General features: G+C 38.6%; 1 protein-coding gene across 1 annotated transcript in view; it reads right to left on the reverse strand.

Annotated features, from left to right (window-relative positions):
* Positions 1 to 995: 995 nt before the first annotated feature.
* LOC133622322 (bile salt export pump-like) overlaps positions 996 to 24,773 on the reverse strand; it is a 73,191-nt gene continuing 49,413 nt past the window's right edge. Inside the window, exons 23-29 of the mRNA XM_061984933.2 lie at positions 19,615 to 19,818; positions 16,781 to 17,022; positions 16,559 to 16,715; positions 14,861 to 15,058; positions 3,064 to 3,270; positions 1,562 to 1,708; positions 996 to 1,486 (exon numbers count right to left, since the gene is read on the reverse strand). Coding sequence (XP_061840917.1) covers positions 1,286 to 1,486; positions 1,562 to 1,708; positions 3,064 to 3,270; positions 14,861 to 15,058; positions 16,559 to 16,715; positions 16,781 to 17,022; positions 19,615 to 19,818 — 1,356 coding nt within the window. The 3' untranslated portion in view covers positions 996 to 1,285. The remainder of the gene's footprint in view (positions 1,487 to 1,561; positions 1,709 to 3,063; positions 3,271 to 14,860; positions 15,059 to 16,558; positions 16,716 to 16,780; positions 17,023 to 19,614; positions 19,819 to 24,773) is intronic.

The following is a 24,773-nucleotide window of genomic DNA, read 5'->3' on the forward strand; positions in this document are numbered from 1 at the left end:
TGGCCCAGGACGTATTTTGCTTTATTCATTATTGAAATGTTTTTTGCCACCTTAGGTTGTATGCTTTGTATATGAGATTTCCAGTTGATTTTATCATCTATTAATACTCCCAAAAATCTGGTTTCTTTTACCCTTTCAATGTCTACTCCGTCTATTTGTATTTGTGTATGATGCTCTTTTCTACTGTTACCAAATAGCATTATTTTAGTCTTACTGAGATTCAAAGATAGTCTGTTTTTGTCTAACCATCTTTTTAATTTGTTCATTTCTTCTGTTATTTTTTGTATTATCTTCTGTGTGTTCTCTCCTGAACAGAAGGCAGTTGTGTCGTCTGCAAATAAAACTGACTTTAAGTCCTTTGTAACTTTACAAATGTCGTTTATATAAAGATTAAACAATCTTGGTCCCAGTATTGATCCCTGGGGTACACCACAAGATATTTCTAGCCGTGTTGACATATTTTCACCCATCTTCACATATTGCTTCCTGTTGGTGAAATAGCTTTTTACCCAGTTCAAGACCAAGCCTCTGATGCCATATCGTTCAAATTTTTTTAATTAAAATATCATGATTAATTGTGTCAAATGCTTTTGTTAAGTCCATGAATATTGCGGCCGCACATTCTTTACCATCTATTGCATTGGTAATTTCCTCTGTTATTTTGATTAATGCTATCGATGTTGAGATATTTGCTCATATTGGTTCTCCACGAGCGTCCCACTTTTGTTGATAAATATATCTAATCGGCTATTGAAAAGGTTTTCCATGATTTTGGAGAATTGTGGAAGTAATGAAACTGGTCTGTAGTTAGTAAACTGGTGTATGTCTCCATTCTTATAAATTGGTACGACTTTCGCAATTTTCAATTCGTCAGGGAATTTGCCGGTGTTGTTCAGTGTTTACGATTTTGTCTGCATTGAGTGTTCCCCGTGCTTGCGTTGACAATTCCTTTGCTTTCTGCCTCGATTCAAATCAGAGGAAGGAGACTTTTGAAATGCATTGCAATATATTTTTATCCGGGTCCTTCATTTTAATAGGTCATAATCAATAATTGTGGATATGGACTGATGTAAAACACTTGTATGCAGTTTTCAACCAGGCCTATCGCAAAGCACCTTGTATATTTTATAACATGCTGGGAACTCCAAAAAACTGCTCGCCCTATGACAAGCAAATAGAAGTCTGCTTGACAGCCAGCATCACGACACGGTCATCAAACCCCCTGCTGGCCTTTCCACACAAATAAATACTGTCATTATCTAACGTTCCCTCATGTCATCTGCCATTAGCTGATTGGTGCCCCGGTGGTGACCAGCTTGTAGTAGGCTCCCTTCAGGGCCATCAGATGGTCGTGCGTTCCCTTCTCGATCACGTAGCCCCGAGACATGACGGCGATGATGTCCGAGTTCTGAATGGTGGACAGGCGGTGGGCGATGACGATGCATGTCCTGCCTTCTCTGGCCTTGTCCAGCGCCGCTTGCACGGTCTTGAGGCCAAAAGCAACATGAGAGTCGCAATTCACAAGCTGTGGACCGCAGAATAATATTTTGCATCCTCGTACCTTCTCGCTCTCCGTGTCCAGAGCTGAGGTGGCTTCATCCAGCAGCAGGATCTTGGGGTCGCGAATGATCGCCCTGGCGATGGCGATGCGCTGCTTTTGACCTCGCGATAACTGAGAACCCTGAGCGCCCACGTTGGTGTCGTATTTCTGAGTACAAAGATCATGTGTGTAAAAGGTTCTTGATGTAATCCAAACATGGCCATTGAAAAGCTGATAAAGTGTCTGCCATCGATTCAGCGACCTTATTTTCCCGCCTGCGTTTTCTCTCCCAGTCTTAAAGGGGAACATTATCACCAGACCTATGTAAGCGTCAATATATACCTTGATGTTGCAGAAAAAAGACCATATTTTTTTTAAACCGATTTCCGAACTCTAAATGGGTGAATTTTGGCGAATTAAACGCCTTTCTATTATTCGCTCTCGGAGCGATGACGTCACGTCGGGAAGCAATCCGCCATTTTCTCAAACACATTACAAACACCGAGTCAAATCAGCTCTGTTATTTTCCGTTTTTTCGACTGTTTTCCGTACCTTGGAGACATCATGCCTCGTCGGTGTGTTGTCGGAGGGTGTAACAACACGAACAGGGACGGATTCAAGTTGCACCAGTGGCCCAAAGATGCAAAAGTGGCAAGAAATTGGACGTTTGTTCCGCACACTTTACCGACGAAAGCTATGCTACGACAGATATGGCAAGAATGTGTGGATATCCTGCGACACTCAAAGCAGATGCATTTCCAACTGGACTGGACAGATCAGCTTTCAGGAAAAGAGAGCGGATGAGGGTATGTCTACAGAATATATTAATTGATGAAAACTGGGCTGTCTGCACTCTCAAAGTGCATGTTGTTGCCAAATGTATTTCATATGCTGTAAACCTAGTTCATAGTTGTTAGTTTCCTTTAATGCCAAACAAACACATAGCAATCGTTGGTTAGAAGGCGATCGCCGAATTCGTCCTCGCTTTCTCCCGTGTCGCTGGCTGTCGTGTCGTTTTCGTCGGTTTCGCTTGCATACGGTTCAAACCGATATGGCTCAATAGCTTCAGTTTCTTCTTCAATTTCGTTTTCGCTACCTGCCTCCACACTACAACCATCCGTTTCAATACATGCGTAATCTGTTGAATCGCTTAAGCCGCTGAAATACGAGTCTGAATCCGAGCTAATGTCGCTATTCCTTGCTGTTCTATCCGCCATGTTTGTTTGTATCGGCATCACTATGTGACGTCACAGGAACATGGACGGGTGTATATAACGATGGTTAAAATCAGGCACTTTGAAGCTTTTTTTAGGGATATTGCGTGATGGGTAAAATTTTGAAAAAAACTTCGAAAAATTAAATAAGCCACTGGGAACTGATATTTAATGGTTTTAACCCTTCTGAAATTGTGATAATGTTCCCCTTTAATTTGTTTGCTCCTGTTGACTGATCAGCCTGAACAATCAAACAAACTAATCCCCGTGTTTGCGCCCGGGGTTGCCCCCCCCCGCGACTCCCCCTACCTCAGGGAGAGACATGACGAAGTCGTGGAGCTGCGATTTCTTGGCAGCGGCGATCACCTCGTTGGTGCCGATGGCGCGCGAGTTGTCGCCGTACTTGATGTTGTCGGCGATGCTGCAGTCAAACAATATGGGCTCCTGGGACACGATGCCGATCTTGGAGCGCAGGAAAGACACGTTGACCAGGGTGGAGTCGCGGCCATCGATCAGCTGTAAGAGGCGATTGATTCAGCAGTTAGTCGCGGCCAAAGCGTGGAAGTACAATCCTGTTAATGAGCTCCACTCTCCTTACTCCTCCCAACTTACTCAATCACCGCCATGACTTCTCACTCCACTTGCAGCTCAATTACCACCAATTACATCTTGGCGCTCCTTCCCTTCTGGCAGGGAAGTCAAGTGCTCACGAAATTGTCTGACTTAAATGTGAACCAAGGAAAGGAATATTCAGAAATGTTACATCGTTACCGTGAATTCCCGACTGAAAGACGCTCCTTTTTTTTTTCTTCCTACGCTTTGAGCCCTGTGGCTAATTTAGGTCCTCTCACTGACGTAGAAAAGGTGTGTTATTGTTTGTGCTGTGGCGCCATCTTTTGGACGAGTTTGCTCACTCCAGTGCTGCTGGGTGAATGGTAGGGGTGTAAAAAAAAAAAGATTTTCAAATTAAGCTAATGCAACGAAATTTCGTTCTTATCTGTACTGCAAGGTGTCAGGACTTGGTCTGGGGAGTTTGCTTTTCCAGGATGCAACGGAAAGTTGGCACGGGCGAGACGGGAATTAAGGTACATGATTTATTATTATCAAAAAAAAGGAATAAATGAAAGCGCGCACAGTGGCGGAGAACAAACTATGAAAAACAAAAAGACTATAAACATGGAACCAAAACTTACTTTGACAAGGGACATGAAGCAGGATCTTAGAGGAATGGACAGAGCATAAATGTGGTGTGAGGTCGTCAGGCCGAACAACAGAAAATGAATTAACTTAAATACTTATGGACATGATTAACAACAGGTGCGTGACTCAAAACAGGTGCGTGACATGACAGGTGAAACTAATGGGTAACTATGGTGACAAAACAAAACTGCACAAAAAGTCCAAAAATAAAGCCTGATCACACAGACATGACAGAGCCCCTCCCTTAAGGACAGATACCAGATGTCCAAAAAAAAACAAAGATCAATAGTCATGGGAGGGCGGGAGGGGGACATGGCGGTGGGTCGCCAGCCCAAGTGGCCCCGAATCCACCGAGGCAAAGTCAAGTGGCGGCGGCGAGTGGAACGCCGCTGCAGCAGGCGAGGCGGGCGCCCAGGGATTGGCCACATTCGTGGCCGACTGGGAGGTGGGCGCACTTGGCGTGGCGGACGACCAGGTAGCGGCCATATCCGTGGCCGACGAGGATACAGGCGCGTCGTCAACTTGGCAGGCGTGGCAGCTCGGCGTGGCAAGTCAGGCGGCGAAGCTCGGCGTGGCGCGTCCGGCGGCGAAGCTCGGCGTGGGTCTTGGTCTTGGTCTAGGCGTGGGTCTTGGTCTTGGTGTGGGTCTTGGCATGGCGGGTCTTGATCTTGGCATGGCGGGTCTTGGTCTTGGCATGGCGGGTCTTGGTCTTGGCATGGCGGGTCTTGGTCTTGGCATGGCGGGTCTTGGTCTTGGCATGGCGGGTCTTGGTCTTGGCATGGCGAGTCTTGGTCTTGGCATGGCGAGTCTTGGTCTTGGCATGGCGAGTCTTGGTCTTGGCATGGCGAGTCTTGGTCTTGGCATGGCGAGTCTTGGTCTTGGCATGGCGAGTCTTGGTCTTGGCATGGCGAGTCTTGGTCTTGGCATGGCATGTCTTGGTCTTGGCATGGCGTGTCTTGGTCTTGGCATGGCGTGTCTTGGTCTTGGCTTAGCGGGTCTTGGTCTTGGTCTTGGTCTTGGTTTGGCGGGTCTTGGTCTTGGTCTTGGCTTGGCGTGTCTTGGTCTTGGCATGGCGTGTCTTGGTCTTGGCATGGCGTGTCTTGGTCTTGGCATGGCGTGTCTTGGTCTTGGCATGGCGTGTCTTGGTCTTGACGTCAAGCTGGTACCGGAGCTTGGCGTCGTGGAGCTGGTACCGGAGCTTGGTGTCGTGGAGCTGGTTCCGGAGCTTGGCGTCGTGGAGCTGGTTCCGGAGCTTGGCGTCGTGGAGCTGGTACCGGAGCTTGGTGTCGTGGAGCTGGTACCGGAGCTTGGCGTCGTGGAGCTGGTACCGGAGCTTGGCGTCGTGGAGCTGGTACCGTAGCTTGGCGTCGTGGAGCTGGTACCGGAGCTTGGCGAGGAACTTGGCGTGGTGGAGCTGGTGCTAGCCTTGGTGCGGCGACAGGTGCTAGCCTTGGTGCAGGTGGAGGTGGCCTAGCTGGGGGTTGCGGCTTGGCAGGTCGGAAGACTGGTGAGGGCGGTCGTGCTGGAGGCTGTGGCTTGACGGGTCGGTAGACTGGTGAGGGCGGCCGTGAGGGAGGCTGTGGCTTGGCATGGTGATGCCGAGCCACCCCACCAACACAGCTCCCGACCCCAGCCCCCCCCTCAAGGGGCGGATACCAGACGCGCTCCCTGCGGTCTGGAACTCTCTGTAGGGGTGGGCGGAGGAGGGCAGAAACTTCCCCATTAAATTGTCCAAATTGTCTTTCTTGGGCCTGGGATTGAGTGGGTGAAAAAAAATGGTTTTGTGTCTTGGGTGTGGCTTGAGTCCTGGGGAGCGGGGAATCAAAAGAAAAAGAATTCAGAAAAAAAAAATCATGGTTTTTGACGTCATCCGGGCGAAGCCGGGCTGGCTGCTGCTTGCTTCCGCCCGGAGAGGGAGGGGCTTGTGGGAGCGGCGTGTCCTGCTGGCTCGCGGAAGTTCTACCTGACGTCCTTCGTCTGGAGCGGCGCTTCCGCGGCTGAGGTGACGCTGTGTCGTCCTGGGACCAAATGAAGTTTCTGTACTCCACGGAGGAGTAGCGCAGAGTTTCATCCTCCATCGCGCACAGGACCGCCCAAGAAGCCTCGTCCAAAATGTCCAACTCGGCCAACTTAGGTGCGGAAAAGCGGGTCTGCTGACGACCTACTGTCAGGACTTGGTCTGGGGAGTTTGCTTTTCCAGGATGCAACGGAAAGTTGGCACGGGCGAGACGGGAATTAAGGTACATGATTTATTATTATCAAAAAAAAGGAATAAATGAAAGCGCGCACAGTGGCGGAGAACAAACTATGAAAAACAAAAAGACTATAAACATGGAACCAAAACTTACTTTGACAAGGGACATGAAGCAGGATCTTAGAGGAATGGACAGAGCATAAATGTGGTGTGAGGTCGTCAGGCCGAACAACAGAAAATGAATTAACTTAAATACTTATGGACATGATTAACAACAGGTGCGTGACTCAAAACAGGTGCGTGACATGACAGGTGAAACTAATGGGTAACTATGGTGACAAAACAAAACTGCACAAAAAGTCCAAAAATAAAGCCTGATCACACAGACATGACACAAGGTTCAAATTTGAATGACAATAAAAGGAAGTCTCAGTCTAAGTCTAATCGGGATTCTTATTTGTAACGTTATTAATCGATTAAAAAAATGTAATTAAAAAAAAATCTCTGTTTATTTAATTTATGTATTTTTACATATTACTTTGTTTTTTTTTGTGCTTTCTGTCTTTTTCATATTATTTTAATAATATTTTGACATTTAGGGCAGACAATGGATATATGATTTATGTAAATATGATGTACTGGATAGGAATGTCTGATGCTGCATGTCAATAAAAAAAAATTTTTTTTTTTTTTTTTTTTTTGAAATGTAATAAATATACATATATTTTTTCCAAACTTTTCTGTCCGGCCAGTCAGACAAATCATATTGTTGATGTAGTTCACAGGTGTCAAACTCAAGGCCCGGGGGCCAGATCTGGCCCGCCATATCATTTTATGTGGCCCACAAAAGCCTGGATATGATATGTCTCAATAAAGGACTTTTTTTCACAGAAAAAAATAGATGCACTCCATACAATACTATTATCTAATAATGTAACAAATGTTATATTATGACACTAAAAAATTATGATGGATGATTTATGATTTCGAAGCAAGTTATCCATCAAATTGTACACTGTGGGAATAACAATAAATGTTACTGTAAAAAAAAAAGTTGGAGCTCAGTCGTCAGAAAAGCCCCCCCCCCCCCAAAAAAAATGATGGCGTTTTTCTATTTACAGTAGTCCACTGTAGAAACAACAATCATGGATTTTATGGGGGGGGGGGAATGGCAAGTCAGTTGCTCGAATTTTACAGCAAAAAAACAGCGGGACCATTTTTCCATTTACAGTAATGTGCTGTTCAAAAACACTGCAAACTTTACGATTAAAGAAATTGGCAACTGAGCTACCAGATTTTTGCCATGAAAGCTGCAGATTTTTTAAGTGTGTGTGACATTATAAATAATAAATCAATGTGTGTAATATTATGATAAGGGGAATCCTTATACATATATTATTGACAGTTACAAGCGGCCCTCTGAGGGCAGCCAAAACTGCAATGAAAACAAGTTTGAGGCCCCTGATGTAGATGATCTATATCTGCTGTACAGATTCACTTTAGACAAGAGAAGTGTTGGATATTTGTATTTAACTTTATTAAATGTTTGGGAAGAATTTTATGAAAGAAAACAATTTTTATTTGAATATTTAAATTGATAAGAGCTGTTTATTTTTTTGAGGATTGTAGTTAATCATAGCACTGGCATGCAATGTTATTTAAAAAGTATAGACTTTGAATCGGGAATTGTTTTGAACCGAAAATCGATTCTGAATTGAATTGTTACCCCCAAGAATCGAATCGAATCGTGTGGCTCACAAAGATTTACAGCCCGAGTGATTGGCTACAGTGTTTCCTGTTGTTTAAAGCTTTGAACCGGAAGTACAAGAGCTATCTGCTCTTCTAGTAGTCCATAGCGTTTCTACTCGTATGGATTCTTCATTCATCGCTCCAAGCAACGTTTGTAAGTTTTACAATATAACTAAAACTATTTTTACTTACTAAACCGTCCCATGTGTGATGTCTGTAGGAGTGTTTTCATGCATATTTGTACGTACTATCGTAATTTAATGACGCTAGCGATGTTAACATCTAGATAATATGCTAACACGTTTACGAGTGTCTGTGTTAGTATTATTAACTTACAACGGCATTCTTTTTGTATTGTTTCAGTTTCACAAATTCCTCAGTAAATTCACCAAAGCGTCATTGTGGAATTATTGAGTCTGTTTAGCTGATTGGAAAATATTTTGGGTTTTGCCCGCAAAGTCCCCCCTTGTGTTCAGGCACTTATTCACTTAGTTATATTGACTTATCACTTTTGATACCGTATTTTGACAACTTCAAGCCGCTATTTTTTTTTCCTATGCTTTGAACCCTGCGGCTTATAAAACGGTGCGGCTAATTTAATAAATACATAAATGATAAATGGGTTGTACTTGTATAGCGCTTTTCTACCTTCAAGGTACTCAAAGCGCTTTGACACTACTTCCACATTTACCCATTCACACACACATTCACACACTGATGGAGGGAGCTGCCATGCATGTTTCTTCGGTAACAGCCATTAGGTTTTGTATTTAACAAATAGTTGTCATCAAACACCAACAGAGACACTAAATAAAAGGTGTGTTATCGTTTGTGCTATGGCGCCATCTTTTGGACTAGTTCACTTACTGAATGTGCTGCGGGTTTTTCGTCTACAGTAATTTTTTTTAGTTTCGTGCCTTGAACCCGTCTACTATTTGTTCATAGCGTTTCTACTCGCATGGATTCTTCATTCATCACTCCAAACAACGTTTGTAAGTTTTACAATATAACTAAAACTTTTCTTACTGACTAAACCGTCCCACGTGTGATGTCTGTAGGAGAGCATAGTTGTACGTGCTATCGTAATGTAATCAAGCTAGCATCGCTAGCAACAACCAATATGCAAAGAAGTTTACGAGTGTCTGTGTTCGAATTATTAACCTCCATTTTTTTGTATTGTTTGAGTTTCTTAAAATTCACCAAAACGTCACCGTGGAGTTATTGAGTCTGTTTAGCTGATTGGAGAGCTAGCTTGCGCAGCTATTGGGTCCATGACAATGACTTCTGTTTTGATTGATCAGCTGTTTTACTGCCTTGTTACAGACATCGTCTGGAAACAATAAAGGTATGCAAATAAACATTTACAGAATCTTTCTGTTTAAATAACTTTTTTCACAAGGTATATATCTGTGGCCTATAGTCCGGTGCAGCTAATATAGGAAAAAATACTTTTTTCTTTAAAATTTGGTGGGTGCGGCTTATATGCCGGTGCGCTCTACAGTCAGGAAAATAGGGTACTTTGGTGGAGTAAATGTCCCAAAGTAGTTATCTGCCTTGGACAGATTTCGTGGACAGTGACACTTACTGATTTGTTTGAAAGCGACATGTCTGACATTTTCCAAAAGGCCATCATGTGCCGTGACTGTATCATGTTGACTGATATAAATTTAGACCTCTATTTTGTCTCCGGGTAAATGACAGAGGGCCAGATCTACCAAGATCCCTATAACAAGCGCTAAAAAGTGTTGTTTATTATTAGTGGGCGTACATTTTTTGGCACCCGATTAACGTGAAATCCAACGGTGGCATGTTACGGTACCAGGGTTGCACGTGACGTCACGCTTTGGCACTTGGCGATCACTCAAGCAGCACTGAGAGTGGACTCGGCCAAACTACCTCTGGGTCAGGGGGTTCTTAACGTTTTTGATCTCAGGGCCCAACTTTTCCACAACAGAGTGGTCTGGGACACACTTAAATATTAATACTGAATTAGTAATCTTACTTTTGATTTTAATCATATTCAATAATTGTATGTAACCTACTTACAGTATACAACCTTGTCAAATTATATGAAAGCATGTGTTAATCACAAACACATAAACCTCAGGCTTAGGTCAGGCTGATTAGAAAAATAAGTGCTAACTAAATATAGTGCATTAAAAGGGACTCATGAATTACTGATGGAAAATAAATGTACAAATTAATAATGAATGTTTCTTAATTGAACTGTCAATAAAATTAAAGTGCAAATGGACTTACAGCTTCATCACGTTAGTCATAATTTTTGTACTTAAGAAACTTTTCTATGACTTTAGTTCCAGACTTCTTCTGATTGTTTGATATTGTCTTTACTGCCACAAGTGGTGGAAAAGTGTATTGCAACTGAGTATCGCTGCGGTCCAGAAAAAGTTATGTTATGGCGGCCCAACAATGGTTAAGAAACACTGCTCTCAGTTATGTTGCAATTTTCAATGCCAGCAAAGCAACTGACTCAAGAAACGCTCCAACATAAGTAAAGTAAGGCTATGCGTTTTCATAAATGCACTAGCTTGATGCTAATATACATTGACATGCTACTGATTAGCACTGGGCTATGTCGTCAACAGGGGAATCCGGAAATGGGGATTATTTTATATTTATTTTTGGCTCATAATGTTAGCCGTCTCAGCTTTGAAGCAATCATTAACCGGGGCGTCAAAAACATGCAATCTAGAGATCAAAATAATCATTTACATGCTTTTATCTCCTTTTTAAGCAGGGAAATTGGCTCCAGTGGTGTAGATGTTCCATGTAAAGTTAATTATCTACACTTTACTCAAAAAGTTACTCATTTTCATGAGAAAAAAATACAGAACTAAGTGAAATTTTTTTTCATCTGGACGGCCCTTTTACTTGAGAACAAGCACATTGTGATTGTGAAGTCATTTGTGGGTGTGTTTACTGAAAAATCATATTTGGAGCATCACATGAGAGCTCATTCCCGCCAAAAGATTGTTAGATGCGCCATTTGAAATGGAAGCTAATTTTTTTTTGTATTTAACTTTTATGAAAGCGTCATTAAAGGCCTACTGAAACCCACTACTACCGACGACGTAGTCTGATAGTTTATATATCAATGATGAAATCTTAACATTGCAACACATGCCAACTAAAGTGCAATTTTAAATTTTGCGCGAAATATCCTGCTGAAAACGTCTCGGTATGATGACGACGGCACGTGACGTCACGGATTGTAGAGGACATTTTGGGACAGCATGGTGGCCAGCTATTAAGTCGTCTGTTTTCATCGCAAAATTCCACAGTATTCTGGACATCTGTGTTGGTGAATCTTTTGCAATTTGCTCAATGAACAAAGAAGAAAGCTGTAGGTGGGAAGTGGTGTATTGCGGGCGGCTGCAGCAACACAAACACAGCCGGTGTTTCATTGTTTACATTCCCGAAAGATGACAGTCAAGCCTTACCATTGGCCTGTGAAGAACTGGGACAACAGAGACTCTTACCAGGAGGACTTTGAGTTGGATGCGCAGACGCGGTACCGTGAGTACGCATGCAGCTGCGGCTTCCAAACATTTGATCGCTTGCCCGTGCGTGCCGCTATGTGCATGTCACGTATGTAACTTTGGGAACTTTGGGGAAATATATTTGCTGTATGAACTTTGGGGAGGTGAACGGTACTTTGGGCTGTGGGATTGAGTGTGTTGTGCAGGTGTTTGAGTTGTATTGGCGGGTTATATGGACGGGAGGGGGAAGGTGTTTGTTATGCGGGATTAATTTGTGGCATATTAAATATAAGCCTGGTTGTGTTGTGGCTAATAGAGTATATATATGTCTTGTGTTTATTTACTGTTTTAGTCATTCCCAGCTGAATATCAGGTCCCACCCGCCTCTCACAGCATCTTCCCTATCTGAATCGCTCCCACTGACCTCTAGTCCTTCACTCTCACTTTCCTCATCCACGAATCTTTCATCCTCGCTCAAATTAATGGGGAAATCGTTGCTTTCTCGGCCCGAATCGCTCTCGCTGCTGGTGGCCATGATTGTAAACAATGTGCAGATGTGAGGAGCTCCACAACCTGTGACGTCACGCTACTCGTCTGCTACTTCTGGTAGAGGCAAAGCTTTTTTATCAGCGACCAAAAGTTGTGAACTTTATCGTCGATGTTCTCTACTAAATCCTTTCAGCAAAAATATGGCAATATCGCGAAATGATCAAGTATGACACATAGAATGGACCTGCTATCCCCGTTTAAATAAGAAAATCGCATTTCAGTAGGCCTTTAAAGGTGTCATATTATACTGTTTTACGACACTTTTAAATAGGTCTCAGAGGTCCCACGGTAGTCCGTTTGAAGGGAATTGCACAAACTAGCTCGGAATATAGACGGTTCTAAAGTGCTTTTAGTGAGCCCTACTGGGAACATGTTGTTTTGTGTGTCTGTAGCTCTAATGCTAATGAGCTGTTTGTCTTCAGCAACGTGAGTCCATCCAACAAGTGCTATTGTTGCAATTTTTTTCCACTTTATACATATGCAGTACAGGCCAAAAGTTTGGACACACCTTCTCATTCAATGCGTTTTCTTTATTTTCATGACTGTTTTCATTATAGATTGTCACTGAAGGCATCAAAACTATGAATGAACACATGTGGAGTTATGTACTAAACAAAAAAAGGTGAAATAACTGAAAACATATTCTAGTTTCTTCAAAATAGCCACCCTTTGCTCTGATTACTGCTTTGCACACTCTTGGCATTTTTCGATGAGCTTCAAGAGGTAGTCACCTGAAATGGTTTTCACTTCACAGGTGTGCTTGAAGCTCATCGAGAGAATGCCAAGAGTGTGCAAAGCAGTAATCAGAGCAAAAGGCGGCTATTTTGAAAAAACTAAAATATAAAACATGTTTTCAGTTATTTCACCTTTTTTTGTTTAGTACATAACTCCACATGTGTTCATTCATAGTTTTGATGCCTTCAGTGACAATCTACAATGTAAATAGTCATGGGAATAAAAAAAACCTATTGAATGAGAAGGTAGTGTGTCCAAACTTTTGACCTGTACTGTACACTAGGTGTAACGCCGGCATCTTCAAGTTGGCCCTCAATAAATGGCGGGAAACGGTGTATTCATATCATGTACAAATAGCCAGGGCTCTGATAGCTGCCATTACGTCACCATAAAAATTAACCTAACCATTAATTATACTGACAAGACAAAAAGCACTGCATATACTTATATGACCCGATTCCAAACAACCTTCCCTAGTCATGATGTGGGAAAAATATATCAAACAGCACAAAAAGTCAACAAACACGGTCACACATAACTCAACCTGCTCATTTAACTTTGTGGATATTATAAAACATGTCTAATCAACATTTCAAAAAATCTAAGTTACACCCATTTAAATCCATTACAGGGTATGATGGGAAAAATGCAAAACACTCTCTCCACACTTATCCATGTTTGGCACATTTTAGCTGCTTGATATTTCTGATTGATTACAAAACTTTAAGGAGATCGTCACGGAAGTAAACAAGGTAAGAGTCGAACTTTCACGTACTCTTAATAACCAGTTATCATAATTATTAATTATATATCCATTATTATATGTGCATATATATACTCATATAGTTACTTTGCATGCAGTCGGCTCTTGACCCCAGGACAATTTTTTTAAGCCCAAGGCGCCCCCCCCCATCTCCAAAAGTTTTGGACACCCCTGCAAGGGACAGGAGGACACACGCGTTAGCAGCACTAGCTAGCTATGTGAGCTACATGCTAGAATTACTAAGGGTGTCCCGGTACAACTTTTTCATTTCCTTGCGTATTGGCTGATACCGATATTGATATGATATGATATCAGCAGGAATCATACATACTTTTTTAATTTTGTAGTGTGGAATATTTGAAAAGGTTTAATCAAGTGAAATTAGTTTTAAAAAAAAAGAACAATGGTAGGTATGAAAAACACTATTTATCATTAACCATCTGGAATAGACTCATGCTGTTTTTAAATTAAAGTGGAGTGGTAATTGTGTTTGGCGACACCTAGTGACCGCAATAATTAATTAGGTTAAGCTCATGACGCAGAAAGTTTTGTTACTCGATACTTTCTAGTACACTTCTGCCTAGGAGACGTTGAATGTATAAGTAATATGTAATTATAATTGCTATTGACAAATGTGTTCAATTATTACGTATGTCTAGCTTGTGTGCTATTGTGTTCTTAGCTGTTGTGTAGCTGCTAGCTCCTAGCAGCCTATAGCCCAGCATGTTTACCTTTTGGAAATGACTTGACTAAAATAGAAGAAAATACTTATTGGAGGACATTTAGATGTCAAAGTTCGACACAAAGTCATATCAAAATGTTTAGATGCAAGTTGATAGAAATTCTATACTTGTTTTGTTTTTTTGCTGATATGGAACGATATCAAATATCAATATCAGATTTGGACACACCTACTTATTAAATATGTCTAGCTTGTGTGCTATTTTCTGTGCTTAGCTGTTGTGTAGCTGCTAGCGCCTAGTAGCCTATAGCCTAGCATGTTTACCTTTCGTATTGGAGCACTTATATTGAAGATTTTACATGCAAGCCGATATAATCTGTACCAATATCCCATAATAATATTGGATCGGGACACCCCTAAAAATTCCACACATATTTTAACAGCAACAACATGCTGGGTTAGCATTCTCGCTGAATAAAAAGAAAACTATTAAACTTACGATCCCTCTTCTGTAGCTGACAGATGAAATAGCCTACAGAGCTCCGGGAAAGTTCAGTTTAAGATGAGTAGCAAAGCCTTTTTCTATAAAGTTGTTCTGAAGTATACATTGACTCTTATATCATTAAAGGAACATTAAAAATTGTGGATGACCAGGGGGATACATTGTGTATGATTCATGCATGTATAGTTAATGTAGAGTACAGGTTAGTGTTTATGCATGGGCAGAATCTCACCACTTTGCCCTTGTCGGGGTCATAAAACCTCTCCAGGAGCTGCACACTGGTGCTCTTTCCACAGCCACTGCTGCCCACAAAGGCCAAGGTCTGGCCGGGCTTCACCGCCACGTTCAACCCATTGAGGACCTGGATGTCTGGTCTGGTGGGGTAAGTGAACTTACAGTCAATGAACTCCAGGTTCCCTTGGAAGTTCTCCTGGGGAGCAAGCAACAGGGTGCAAAAACTTTAGTTTCAGGAATACATTCGGTCAACAAACCGACTCAATAACACAGCGTAAAAGATATTGATTATTTTCTATTTTTGCATTCTGACTGCTCACTTTATTGAAAGTAAAGTATCGGACATAGTACTGTTTTGTTTTTGACAATTTTATATATAAAATATAAAATTAAGTTATGTTATTTTATTTATTTTTTTAAAGTGGAGCAGATGACGACAGTCTAATGGAAAGTCATTATTTTAAATAACTTTTTTTGGATTAATAAGATTTTATAAAGGTATGAATGCCAAGTAGCACCCCAAATGCTATTGCAATACATTATGTGGATATATTAAACAATAGTATATATATATATATATATATATATATATATATATATATATATATATATATATATATATATATACACACACATATATACATATACATTCATTTATTTGTATACGGTACATATTTATATATACTGTATATATATATTCATATATATGTATATGTATATATACACACATATATATATATATATATTAGGGCTGTGAATCTTTGGGTGTCCCACGATTCGATTCAATATCGATTCTTGGGGTCACAATTCGATTCAAAATCGATTTTTTTTTTCAATTCAACATGATTCTCGATTCAAAAACGATTTTTTTCCCGATTCAAAAGGATTCTCTATTCATACAATACATAGGATTTCAGCAGGATCTACTCCAGTCTGCTGACATTTAAGCAGAGTAGTAGATTTTTGTAAAAAGCTTTTATAATTGCAAAGGACAATGTTTTATCGACTGATTGCAATAATGTAAATTTGTTTTAACTATTAAATGAACCAAAAATATGACTTATTTTATCTTTGTGTAAATATTGGACACAGTGTGTTGTCAAACTTATGAGATGCGATGCAAGTGTAAGCCACTGTGACACTATTTTTCTTTTTTATTTATTTTTATAAATGTCTAATGATAATGTCAATGAGAGACTTTTAATCACTGCTATGTTGAAATTGTAACTAATATTGATACTGTTGTTGATAATATTCATTTTTGTTTCACTACTTTTGGTTTGTTCTGTGTCGTGTTTGTGTCTCCTCTCAATTGCTCTGTTTATTGCAGTTCTGAGTGTTGCTGGGTCGGGTTTGGTTTTGGAATTGGATTGCATTGTTATGGTATTGCTGTGTATTGTTTTGTTGGATTGATTAATTAAAAAAAAAACCATATATATATATATATATATATATATATATATATATATATATATATATATATATATATATATATATATATATATATATATATAAAAAATAAAAAATAAAAAAATAGTTTTTTTAAAAATGAGAATCGATTCTGAATCACACGTGAGAATCGCGATTCAAATTCGAATCGATTTTTTCCCACACCCCTAATATATATATATATATATATATATATATACTGTATGTATACCGTATCCATCCCTATGTACAGTACATTGAGACATACCCATTTATGTCCATTGTTACTGTAGACGCTGATCTTAGGCATGCGATCCAGCAGCTGAAAGAAGCGTGCGGCAGAAATCTTGGCCTTGGCATAGTCGGGAGTGTAGGAGGAAGCTCTGCCCAGGGCTGTGCCGCTGGTGACGATGGCAGAGATGACCCTGCACCAGAAGAAAACACGCCAGCGCTAACATTCCACAGACAGCTTCCAACCTTGTCTCTTTACCTGAACACCAAGCTGAAATGGAGCTTTTCTTGGCGTACCAAGTAGCCCCCGAAGCGATACGAGGCGGAGTTGGTCAAGAAGACGACACATTGGGCGAAACCGTAACAAGCGCCGTAGACGTTAGCCTTCTTCAAAGCTGCCTTGTACGGAGCATCCAGCTGTGCATTGTACATGTCCACAAAGTTCTTCTCCTTGCCCAGACCAGCGATGGTGCGAATGTTGTTGAGGGCTTCGCCTGAGATCTGGCAATGGATTAAAAAACATATTTACTACAAGTTAGTAGATGATTAGTACACTTTAGTTTTTCATTGCCTTTTACTTTTGTTGCTGTATGTAAAAATGAGCTGAAGTGGCAGCTGGTTGCAACAGCTCTGTCCTCTTTTATGTCCTCCTTTGTGTCCTTTAATGTTTCCTTTCTGTTTTCATGTGGTTTTACCTCATTTTTGGTGAACTATTTCCCCATTGTGGGATAAAGTCTATCCTATCCTATATGGAGGGTCAATTAAGACACAATAAAATAAGTTAACACATCTTCAATTAATTACTTATTCATTATAATTTGAATAAAATATAAATGTGTCATGAATGTATTTAATGTATAGGTGCATTTTATTTAACAATTTAATAAATTATTTTGATATTTCATGGATTATGGATTCACGCAATTATTGCTTTGATTATTTCACGATTTAGATAATTATTTTATGATATACTGAATATTTTACTAAAGTGTTTTCATTGTTTTTAATTTTTTTTAATTAATTTAATTTATTTGTATTTATAAATTTGCATGTATTTCACTTATTAATTTTTTTAATTAATTTCACTTAATTAAATTAATTCAACCGCCAAACTGAGCCATCATGAAATAATTGATTGAATTGTAAAATATTTAAAGAAAATACATTATTCATTGAATAATTGGGTTGTGAAATAAATAGGTAAATTGTTAAATCGTGAAATAATGAAATCAATAATTGATGAATTAATTAAATGTGATTTTACATTAAATAGATTGACACATGTAACAACACATTTATGTATTTAATTCCCATTATAATTAATTTGCAAACATTTAAGTAATTATTGAAAGATTTATTTATTTAATTGTGTCCCATTTGACCCTCCAAACTGGTTCATTAAATCATTAAACATATATAATTAAATTGCGAAAATAATGAACTCCATAATTAATACAATGATTAGTTATTAACAGTTTAATTAAATAAATAATCATATATTATATCATTATTATAATAATTAAATTATGATTGACACATTTAATCACACATAAAATAAAGATTTGATGAAATATGTGATTATATTCTGGAATAATGAATTCAATAAATTATTAAATTATTAAATGATTAATGACACATGTAATAACACATTAAATCCAATTATAGTCAATTAATAACATATTTAAGTAATATTCGTAAATGTATTTATTTAATTTTGTCCCATTTGACCCTCCATACTGACACACAGGTTCATTAAATCATGACAAAATATATAATTAAATCGCGAAACAATAAAATTCCATAATTAATACAATTATTATTTATTTACAGTTTAATTAAATAAATAATCAAATATCTTAATAAATACACATGTAATTAATAAAATAAAGAAATTATGAAATATGCAATTACATTCTGGAATAATGAATTTAATAAATAATTAAATGATTAATGACACATGTAATAACACATTAATGTAATTAATTCCAATTATAGTTAACTAATAACACTTGTAAGTAATATTCGTAAATGTATATAATTTTTTTCCCATTTGATCCTCTATACTGACACACAGGTTAATTGAATAAATAATTAAAAATAAATAATTAAATGGCGAAACAATGAACTCCATAATTAATCTAATTATTAGTTATTTACAGTTTAATTAAATAATCAAATATCTTAATAAATAATTAAAGAATAATTGACACATTTAATTTATAAAATAAAGAAATGATGAAATATGTGATTACATTCTGATATCATGAATTCAATAAATTATTAAATGATTAATGACACATTTAATAACACAGTCATTCCATTTATAGTCAACTAATAACACATTTCAGTAATATTTTTAAATGTATTTATTTAATTGTGTCCCATTTGACCGTCCATACTAACACACGGGTTCATTAAGTCATTAAATATATAATTAAAAATAAATGATTAAATCGTGAAACAATGAACTAAAATTATTAGTTATTTACAGTTTAATTAAATAATCAAATATCTTAATAAATAATTAAATAATAATTGACACATTTAACAACACATAAAATAAAGAAATGATGAAATAATTAATTCAATAAATTATCAATTAATCAATTCATTCAAATTATAGTCAACTAATAAACACATTTAAGTAATATTCGTAAATGTATTTATTCAATTTTGTCCCATTTGACCATCCATAGTTACCAGATAAGTCAAGGTATATTGAATAGTTTAGGTTTTCTTAACTTCCATCTTTCCAAAAGTGTAACAGGATGAAAAAGCAATTGACTTGATGACCTTTTTTTTTTTTTTTTTTTCCCCTCAGTGAACCTACTCCATCTTTCCACACCCCAGAGGGAGCTTCCAGCATCATGGCAGCCCTTCAAAGACGGGTGGTGTATAGAGTAGCTGGCAGCCAGCACGTCTCCCACACTGACTGCCGCGTGTGCACAGCGATGGAGGGAAGCTGGGGCGAGGAGCTAAAAATAGACTGATTGCTCCTCAACTAAGGTATGACGATTCGGCGTGAGGACGTTCCTCACTGGTGGGGAAATTAATGTGCTGACGGTGCGAGTAGTGAGTGAAGAATATGCTGACCCGTCCTGCAGACTCCATGGCTTCCTTGTCCTGCTTGGCAAAGCCGGTGAGCATCTTGGCCTGGAAGCCGCCTGACAGAGCGATGAAGGGCAGGAAGCACAGGATGAGCAGCGTGAGCTTCCAGCTGAAGTAGAAGGACATGAGGATGGCCACCCCGATGTTGGTCAGAGAGTTGACGATCATGCCGATCTGGGAGCCGGTGGCCTTCAGAGAGAAACATGCAGCCTGTAGAGCGGACGTCTCCAACAAGTACAGTAGGTCTGGGTTAGTTGACATGTGTCAAACTCAAGGCCCGGGAGCCAGATCCGGCCCGACACATTATTTCATGTGGTCTGCGAAAGCCTGGGATTAATGTGGTTACTTCATCTTTCTTACTACCGTATTTTCCGGACCATAGGGCGCACCAGAATATAAGGCGCACTGCCGATGAATGGTCTATTTTCATATATAAGGCGCACCGGATTATAAGGCGCATTAAAGGGGTCATATTATGTATTTATTTTTTCTAAATGTAAAACACTTCCTTGTGGTTTACATGACATGGGATGGTGGTTCTTTGGTCAAAATGTTGCATAGATTCTGTTTTACAGATCATCTTCAAGCCACTTTCTGACAGTCGCTTCAGGATGCGCCGTTTTGTGGGCGGTCTTATTTACGTGGCTCACCTTCGGCAGCGTCTTCTCCCCGTCATCTTTGTCGTAGCGGTGTAGCGTGCAAGGACGGGTGTGGAAGAAGTGTCAAAAGATGGAGCTAACTGTTTTAATGACATTCACACTTTACTTCAATCCATAACAGAGCAGCAGAAAAAAAACTCTCTAATAACTAAAGTTCCTTGGATGAATAATTAAAACTCACTACACCGGTATGTTTTAGAGCTTTCATGGCGAGTTTGCTGACATATATAAGTAAGAACTTTACACTACTTTATATCAGAAATGGCAACAGTGGAGGATGAATGTCCCATAACAAGAAGATAGAGAAAAAAAAGAAGCTAATCGACTACGGACTACAAAGGCGGAAGCGCACAATTTTTCAGGATTTATGCAGATCTCAAATACAGATCAGCATGTACCAGAAGGTCAGAAAAGTTGCTTTTGCATAATATTGCGAAACAAAACGGCAGATAATATGTCTTACCTTATACACACACCATAATAATACTCGTATGTTGAAGCACAGTACAATCCATCAAACGATGCGGCTTCTTAGCTTACCAAAGTCGTACTAAAACGTTTTGATATATTTTTCCAGCGCCGTGTGTAATGTTCTATATTTTCAATGGAACATATAAAATGTTGATGGTATTTACTTGAGTGATATTGTCATCATAGTGCAGCCTACACGTATCTCTTGTGTGTGACTGCCATCTAGTGGTCACACTTATCATTACACCATGTACCAAATAAAATTGCTTCGAGGTCGGTAAGCAAAACCATAATTGTTCTGTACATTAGGCGCACCGGCTTATAAGGCGCACTGTCGAGTTTTGAGGGGGAAAAAATGTTTTAAGTGCGCCTTATAGTCCAGAAAATACGGTAAATGTTTTCATTGTTTCCATTTTGACAGAAAAAAATGTATGTAATACATGAAATTTCATATGTTTTAATCTTTGATATATGTACAAATATTCAATTGTTTTTGGTGTGAATCTTTGGGCACCTCGCCATTCAATTCCGATTCTTGGGGTGAGGATTTGATTCATAATCGATACTTGATTCAAACTGAGTTTTGCAATGTATTATTTGATATAATAATAACAACACATTAACAAAACAGCTTATAGGTTACAAAACCTCCTTTTAGTTGCTGACGTATGACACATACGTGCACTAAGTAAGCGTAGAGATGGCCGAAAAAAATGGTTGTTTTTTTTTATTAATTCGTCCAAAAAAATTAAATACATTTAATTTTTGAAAATTACAAAAAAAATCGGGATTCGAATGTGCTAAAAAACCTTTCCTTGGGTGAATATTATAAACTCACTACACCGGTATGTTTAAGCGCTTTCATGGCGAGTTTACTGACAGATATAAGTTAGATCTTTACACTACTTTATATTAGAAATGGCAACAGCGGAGGATGAATGTACCATAAGAAGAAGATAGTGAAAAAGAACTGTTCCAAAAAATTTTTTAGCACCCCTAATTATTATATACCGTATGATAGTTTGTAAAAATAATAATAAATACTTAAATATCTGCTTTACTCACCTTGACTCGCGATTTCAAAGCAAGTTATCCATCAATTTGTACGTACAAAAATGCATAGGCAATAATATAATGAGGCGATTATTATTTTATATTCTTACATTCACTGTTACAATCGGCCCTCTGAGGGCAGCCATGACTGCGATGTGGCCCTCCATGAAAAAAAGTTTGACACCCCCACCTTAGAGCGGGACTAAAGAGCACACTACCGACCTAAAAAGTCCCAAAGAGATGATTAGAGTATTATGTGCTCACAAAGGCCACCTGATGGTTGTTTGAGCACACTGCAGCTAGTCCTGGATAGTCCCACTCCTTAATGCTTCAGTCACACGCAGGAATGAGGCAAAAATTGTTCGTTTTAGAATTGATTTGAACAACTTACTATTGTTTTTTTAAGGTTTGAATGGACCGTCCCCAAAGTACATCACGGACCTCATCCAGATGTATGCCCCACGGCCAGTTCCAACTTGTGGGGCCTAAAACGAGGCATAGGACTAGGGGAGACCTGGCCTCCTCTGTTGTGGGCCCTAAACCTTGGAACGTTCTGCCCCCTCTTGTCAGAACGTCCCCCACTGTTGAATGTTTTAAGTCTCTTAAGGAAGTATGTCGTTGTGGCTTGTGCAGCCCTTTGAGACATTTCTGATTATATGCAATATAAGTCAACTTTGATTGATTGATAAATGGATTGAAGTCTTGTCTTAAAACCCTCTTTTATTCTCCGGCTTTTAAATCGGTTTGAGTCTTGTGGTCCTCTGTGTCTTTTATTGTTTTATTCTATTTTATTGATTTGTTTTTTACTTGTCTTGTTTTAAATGCTTTTAATTTAATTACTTTTCACTCTGAAAACAGTTCTGTTGTGAATAGTGCTATATAAATAAAGGGGATTGGATTGCCTTAAAAAATACCGTATTTTTCGTACTATAAGGCGCACTTAAAATCCTTTTATTTTCTCAAAAATGGACAGCGCGCCTTATAACCCGGTGCGCCTAATGTACGTATAAATTCTAGTTGTGCTTCCCGACCTCAAAACAATTTTATTTGGTACAAGGTGTGATGATAAGTGTGACCAGTCGATGGCAATCACAAATAAGATATACATGTGGACTGCAGGTTGACATCCCCTGTTCAATGAATGACGCTAGCAAGTATGAGTAAGCAAGCAACACCGGATCGTTGATGTTTCAGTGAGAATAAAGAACATCAAACACGGCGCTCAAAAATCTGTCAAAATGTTTTATTACGACTTTGGTAAGCTACAAAGCCACACCGCTTTATGGAACGTTTTTAATAACATTGGGGGCCAGTTCTATGATTAACTACATTGCTGCATAAAATAGATAAACAGCTCTGATCCATTTCTTAAAAGAAAACTGGTTTTGTTAAATAAATTCTACCCAAACGTTTAATGAAGTCAAATACAAATACAAGAGAAGTATCCAACACTTCTGTTTTCTAAAGTAAATCTGTACAGCAGATATGATCATCTACATTACAGGTGTCAAACTCAAGGTCCGGGGGCCAAATCTGTCCCGCCACATTATTTTATGTGGCCCGCGAAAGCCTGGAAATAATATGCATTAATAAAATGCTTAATATTTTCTTAATAAATATATATTATTTCCCTTTTGACATTAAAAATCATGTACTGCATGCAATTGCATATCTTTTAAAATTCAATATTATCCAAATCAAAATATTATCATGTATTCCAAAAATATTTTTGTTAAAATAAAGATAAATACTGTGCTTAAATGTCTGCTTGACTTACGATTTCAAAACAAATTACCAATCAAATTGTAGACTGTAAAACTGACAATAGATTTTACAGTTAAATTCCGCCGACTGAGTTTTTTACCGTAAAATCAACTTTGGTCCTGTTTTTTTCCATATACAGTGAGACACTAAAACATTTAAAAAAATTTTTTTTTAAAAACATTAAAAAAACAAACAAAAAAATTGTATATATATTGTATATGTATAAATATTGTTAATGTATTATATATATATATGTACTAGTGTTGTTCCGATACTTTTCGGTACTTTTCTAAATAAAGGGGTCCACAAAAAATGGCATTATTGGCTTTATTTTAACAAAAAATCTTAGGGTACATTAAACATATGTTTATTATTGCAAGTTTGTCCTTAAATAAAATAGTGAACATACTAGACAACTTGTTTTTTAGTAGTAAGTAAACAAACAAAGGCTCCTAATTAGTCTGCTGACGTATGCAGTAACATATTGTGTCATTTATCATTCTATTATTTTGTCAACATTATAAAGGACAAGTGGTAGAAAATGAATTATTAATCCACTTGTTCATTTACTGTTAATATCTGCTTATTTTCTCTTTTAACATGTTCTGTCCACACTTTTGTTAAAATGTAACAATCACTTATTCTTCTGTTTGATACTTTACATTAGTTTTGGATGATACCACACATTTGGGTATCACACCGATACCAAGTAGTTACAGGATCATACATTGGTCATATTCAAAGTCCTCATGTGTCCAGGGACATATTTCCTGAGTTTATAAACATAATATGAATTTTAAAAAAACAAAAGAAGATGTTGTGATGCCAAAAAATATCGACGTAATCATAGTAGTATCGACTAAATACACCCCTGAACTTGATATCATTACAGTGCATGTCAGGTGTAGATCCACCATCGGCGTTTGTTTACATTTTGATGCCGGTGAGCTACGGTGTGTAGTAGCATGTTTAGCTATACCTTGTCCTGCAGTGATAATGTAACTTGTATGAAACGTACTTTATTTGTCGCTATGGAGGCAAGGATTAGTGATTTAGAAGTAGCTAAAACACTGCCGACGGCGGATGGACATTAGCCGCAAACTAGCTAGCCATGTCTTAAAGCACCTCTTCCTGAGGGCATTTCAGTGTTATAACTTCACCTTCATTGTTAGTTTTTAAGCCAAAATGCGTCCGTTC

Source organism: Nerophis lumbriciformis, linkage group LG23, assembly GCF_033978685.3.
Source record: "Nerophis lumbriciformis linkage group LG23, RoL_Nlum_v2.1, whole genome shotgun sequence".
NCBI classification, from domain to species: Eukaryota; Metazoa; Chordata; class Actinopteri; order Syngnathiformes; family Syngnathidae; genus Nerophis; species Nerophis lumbriciformis.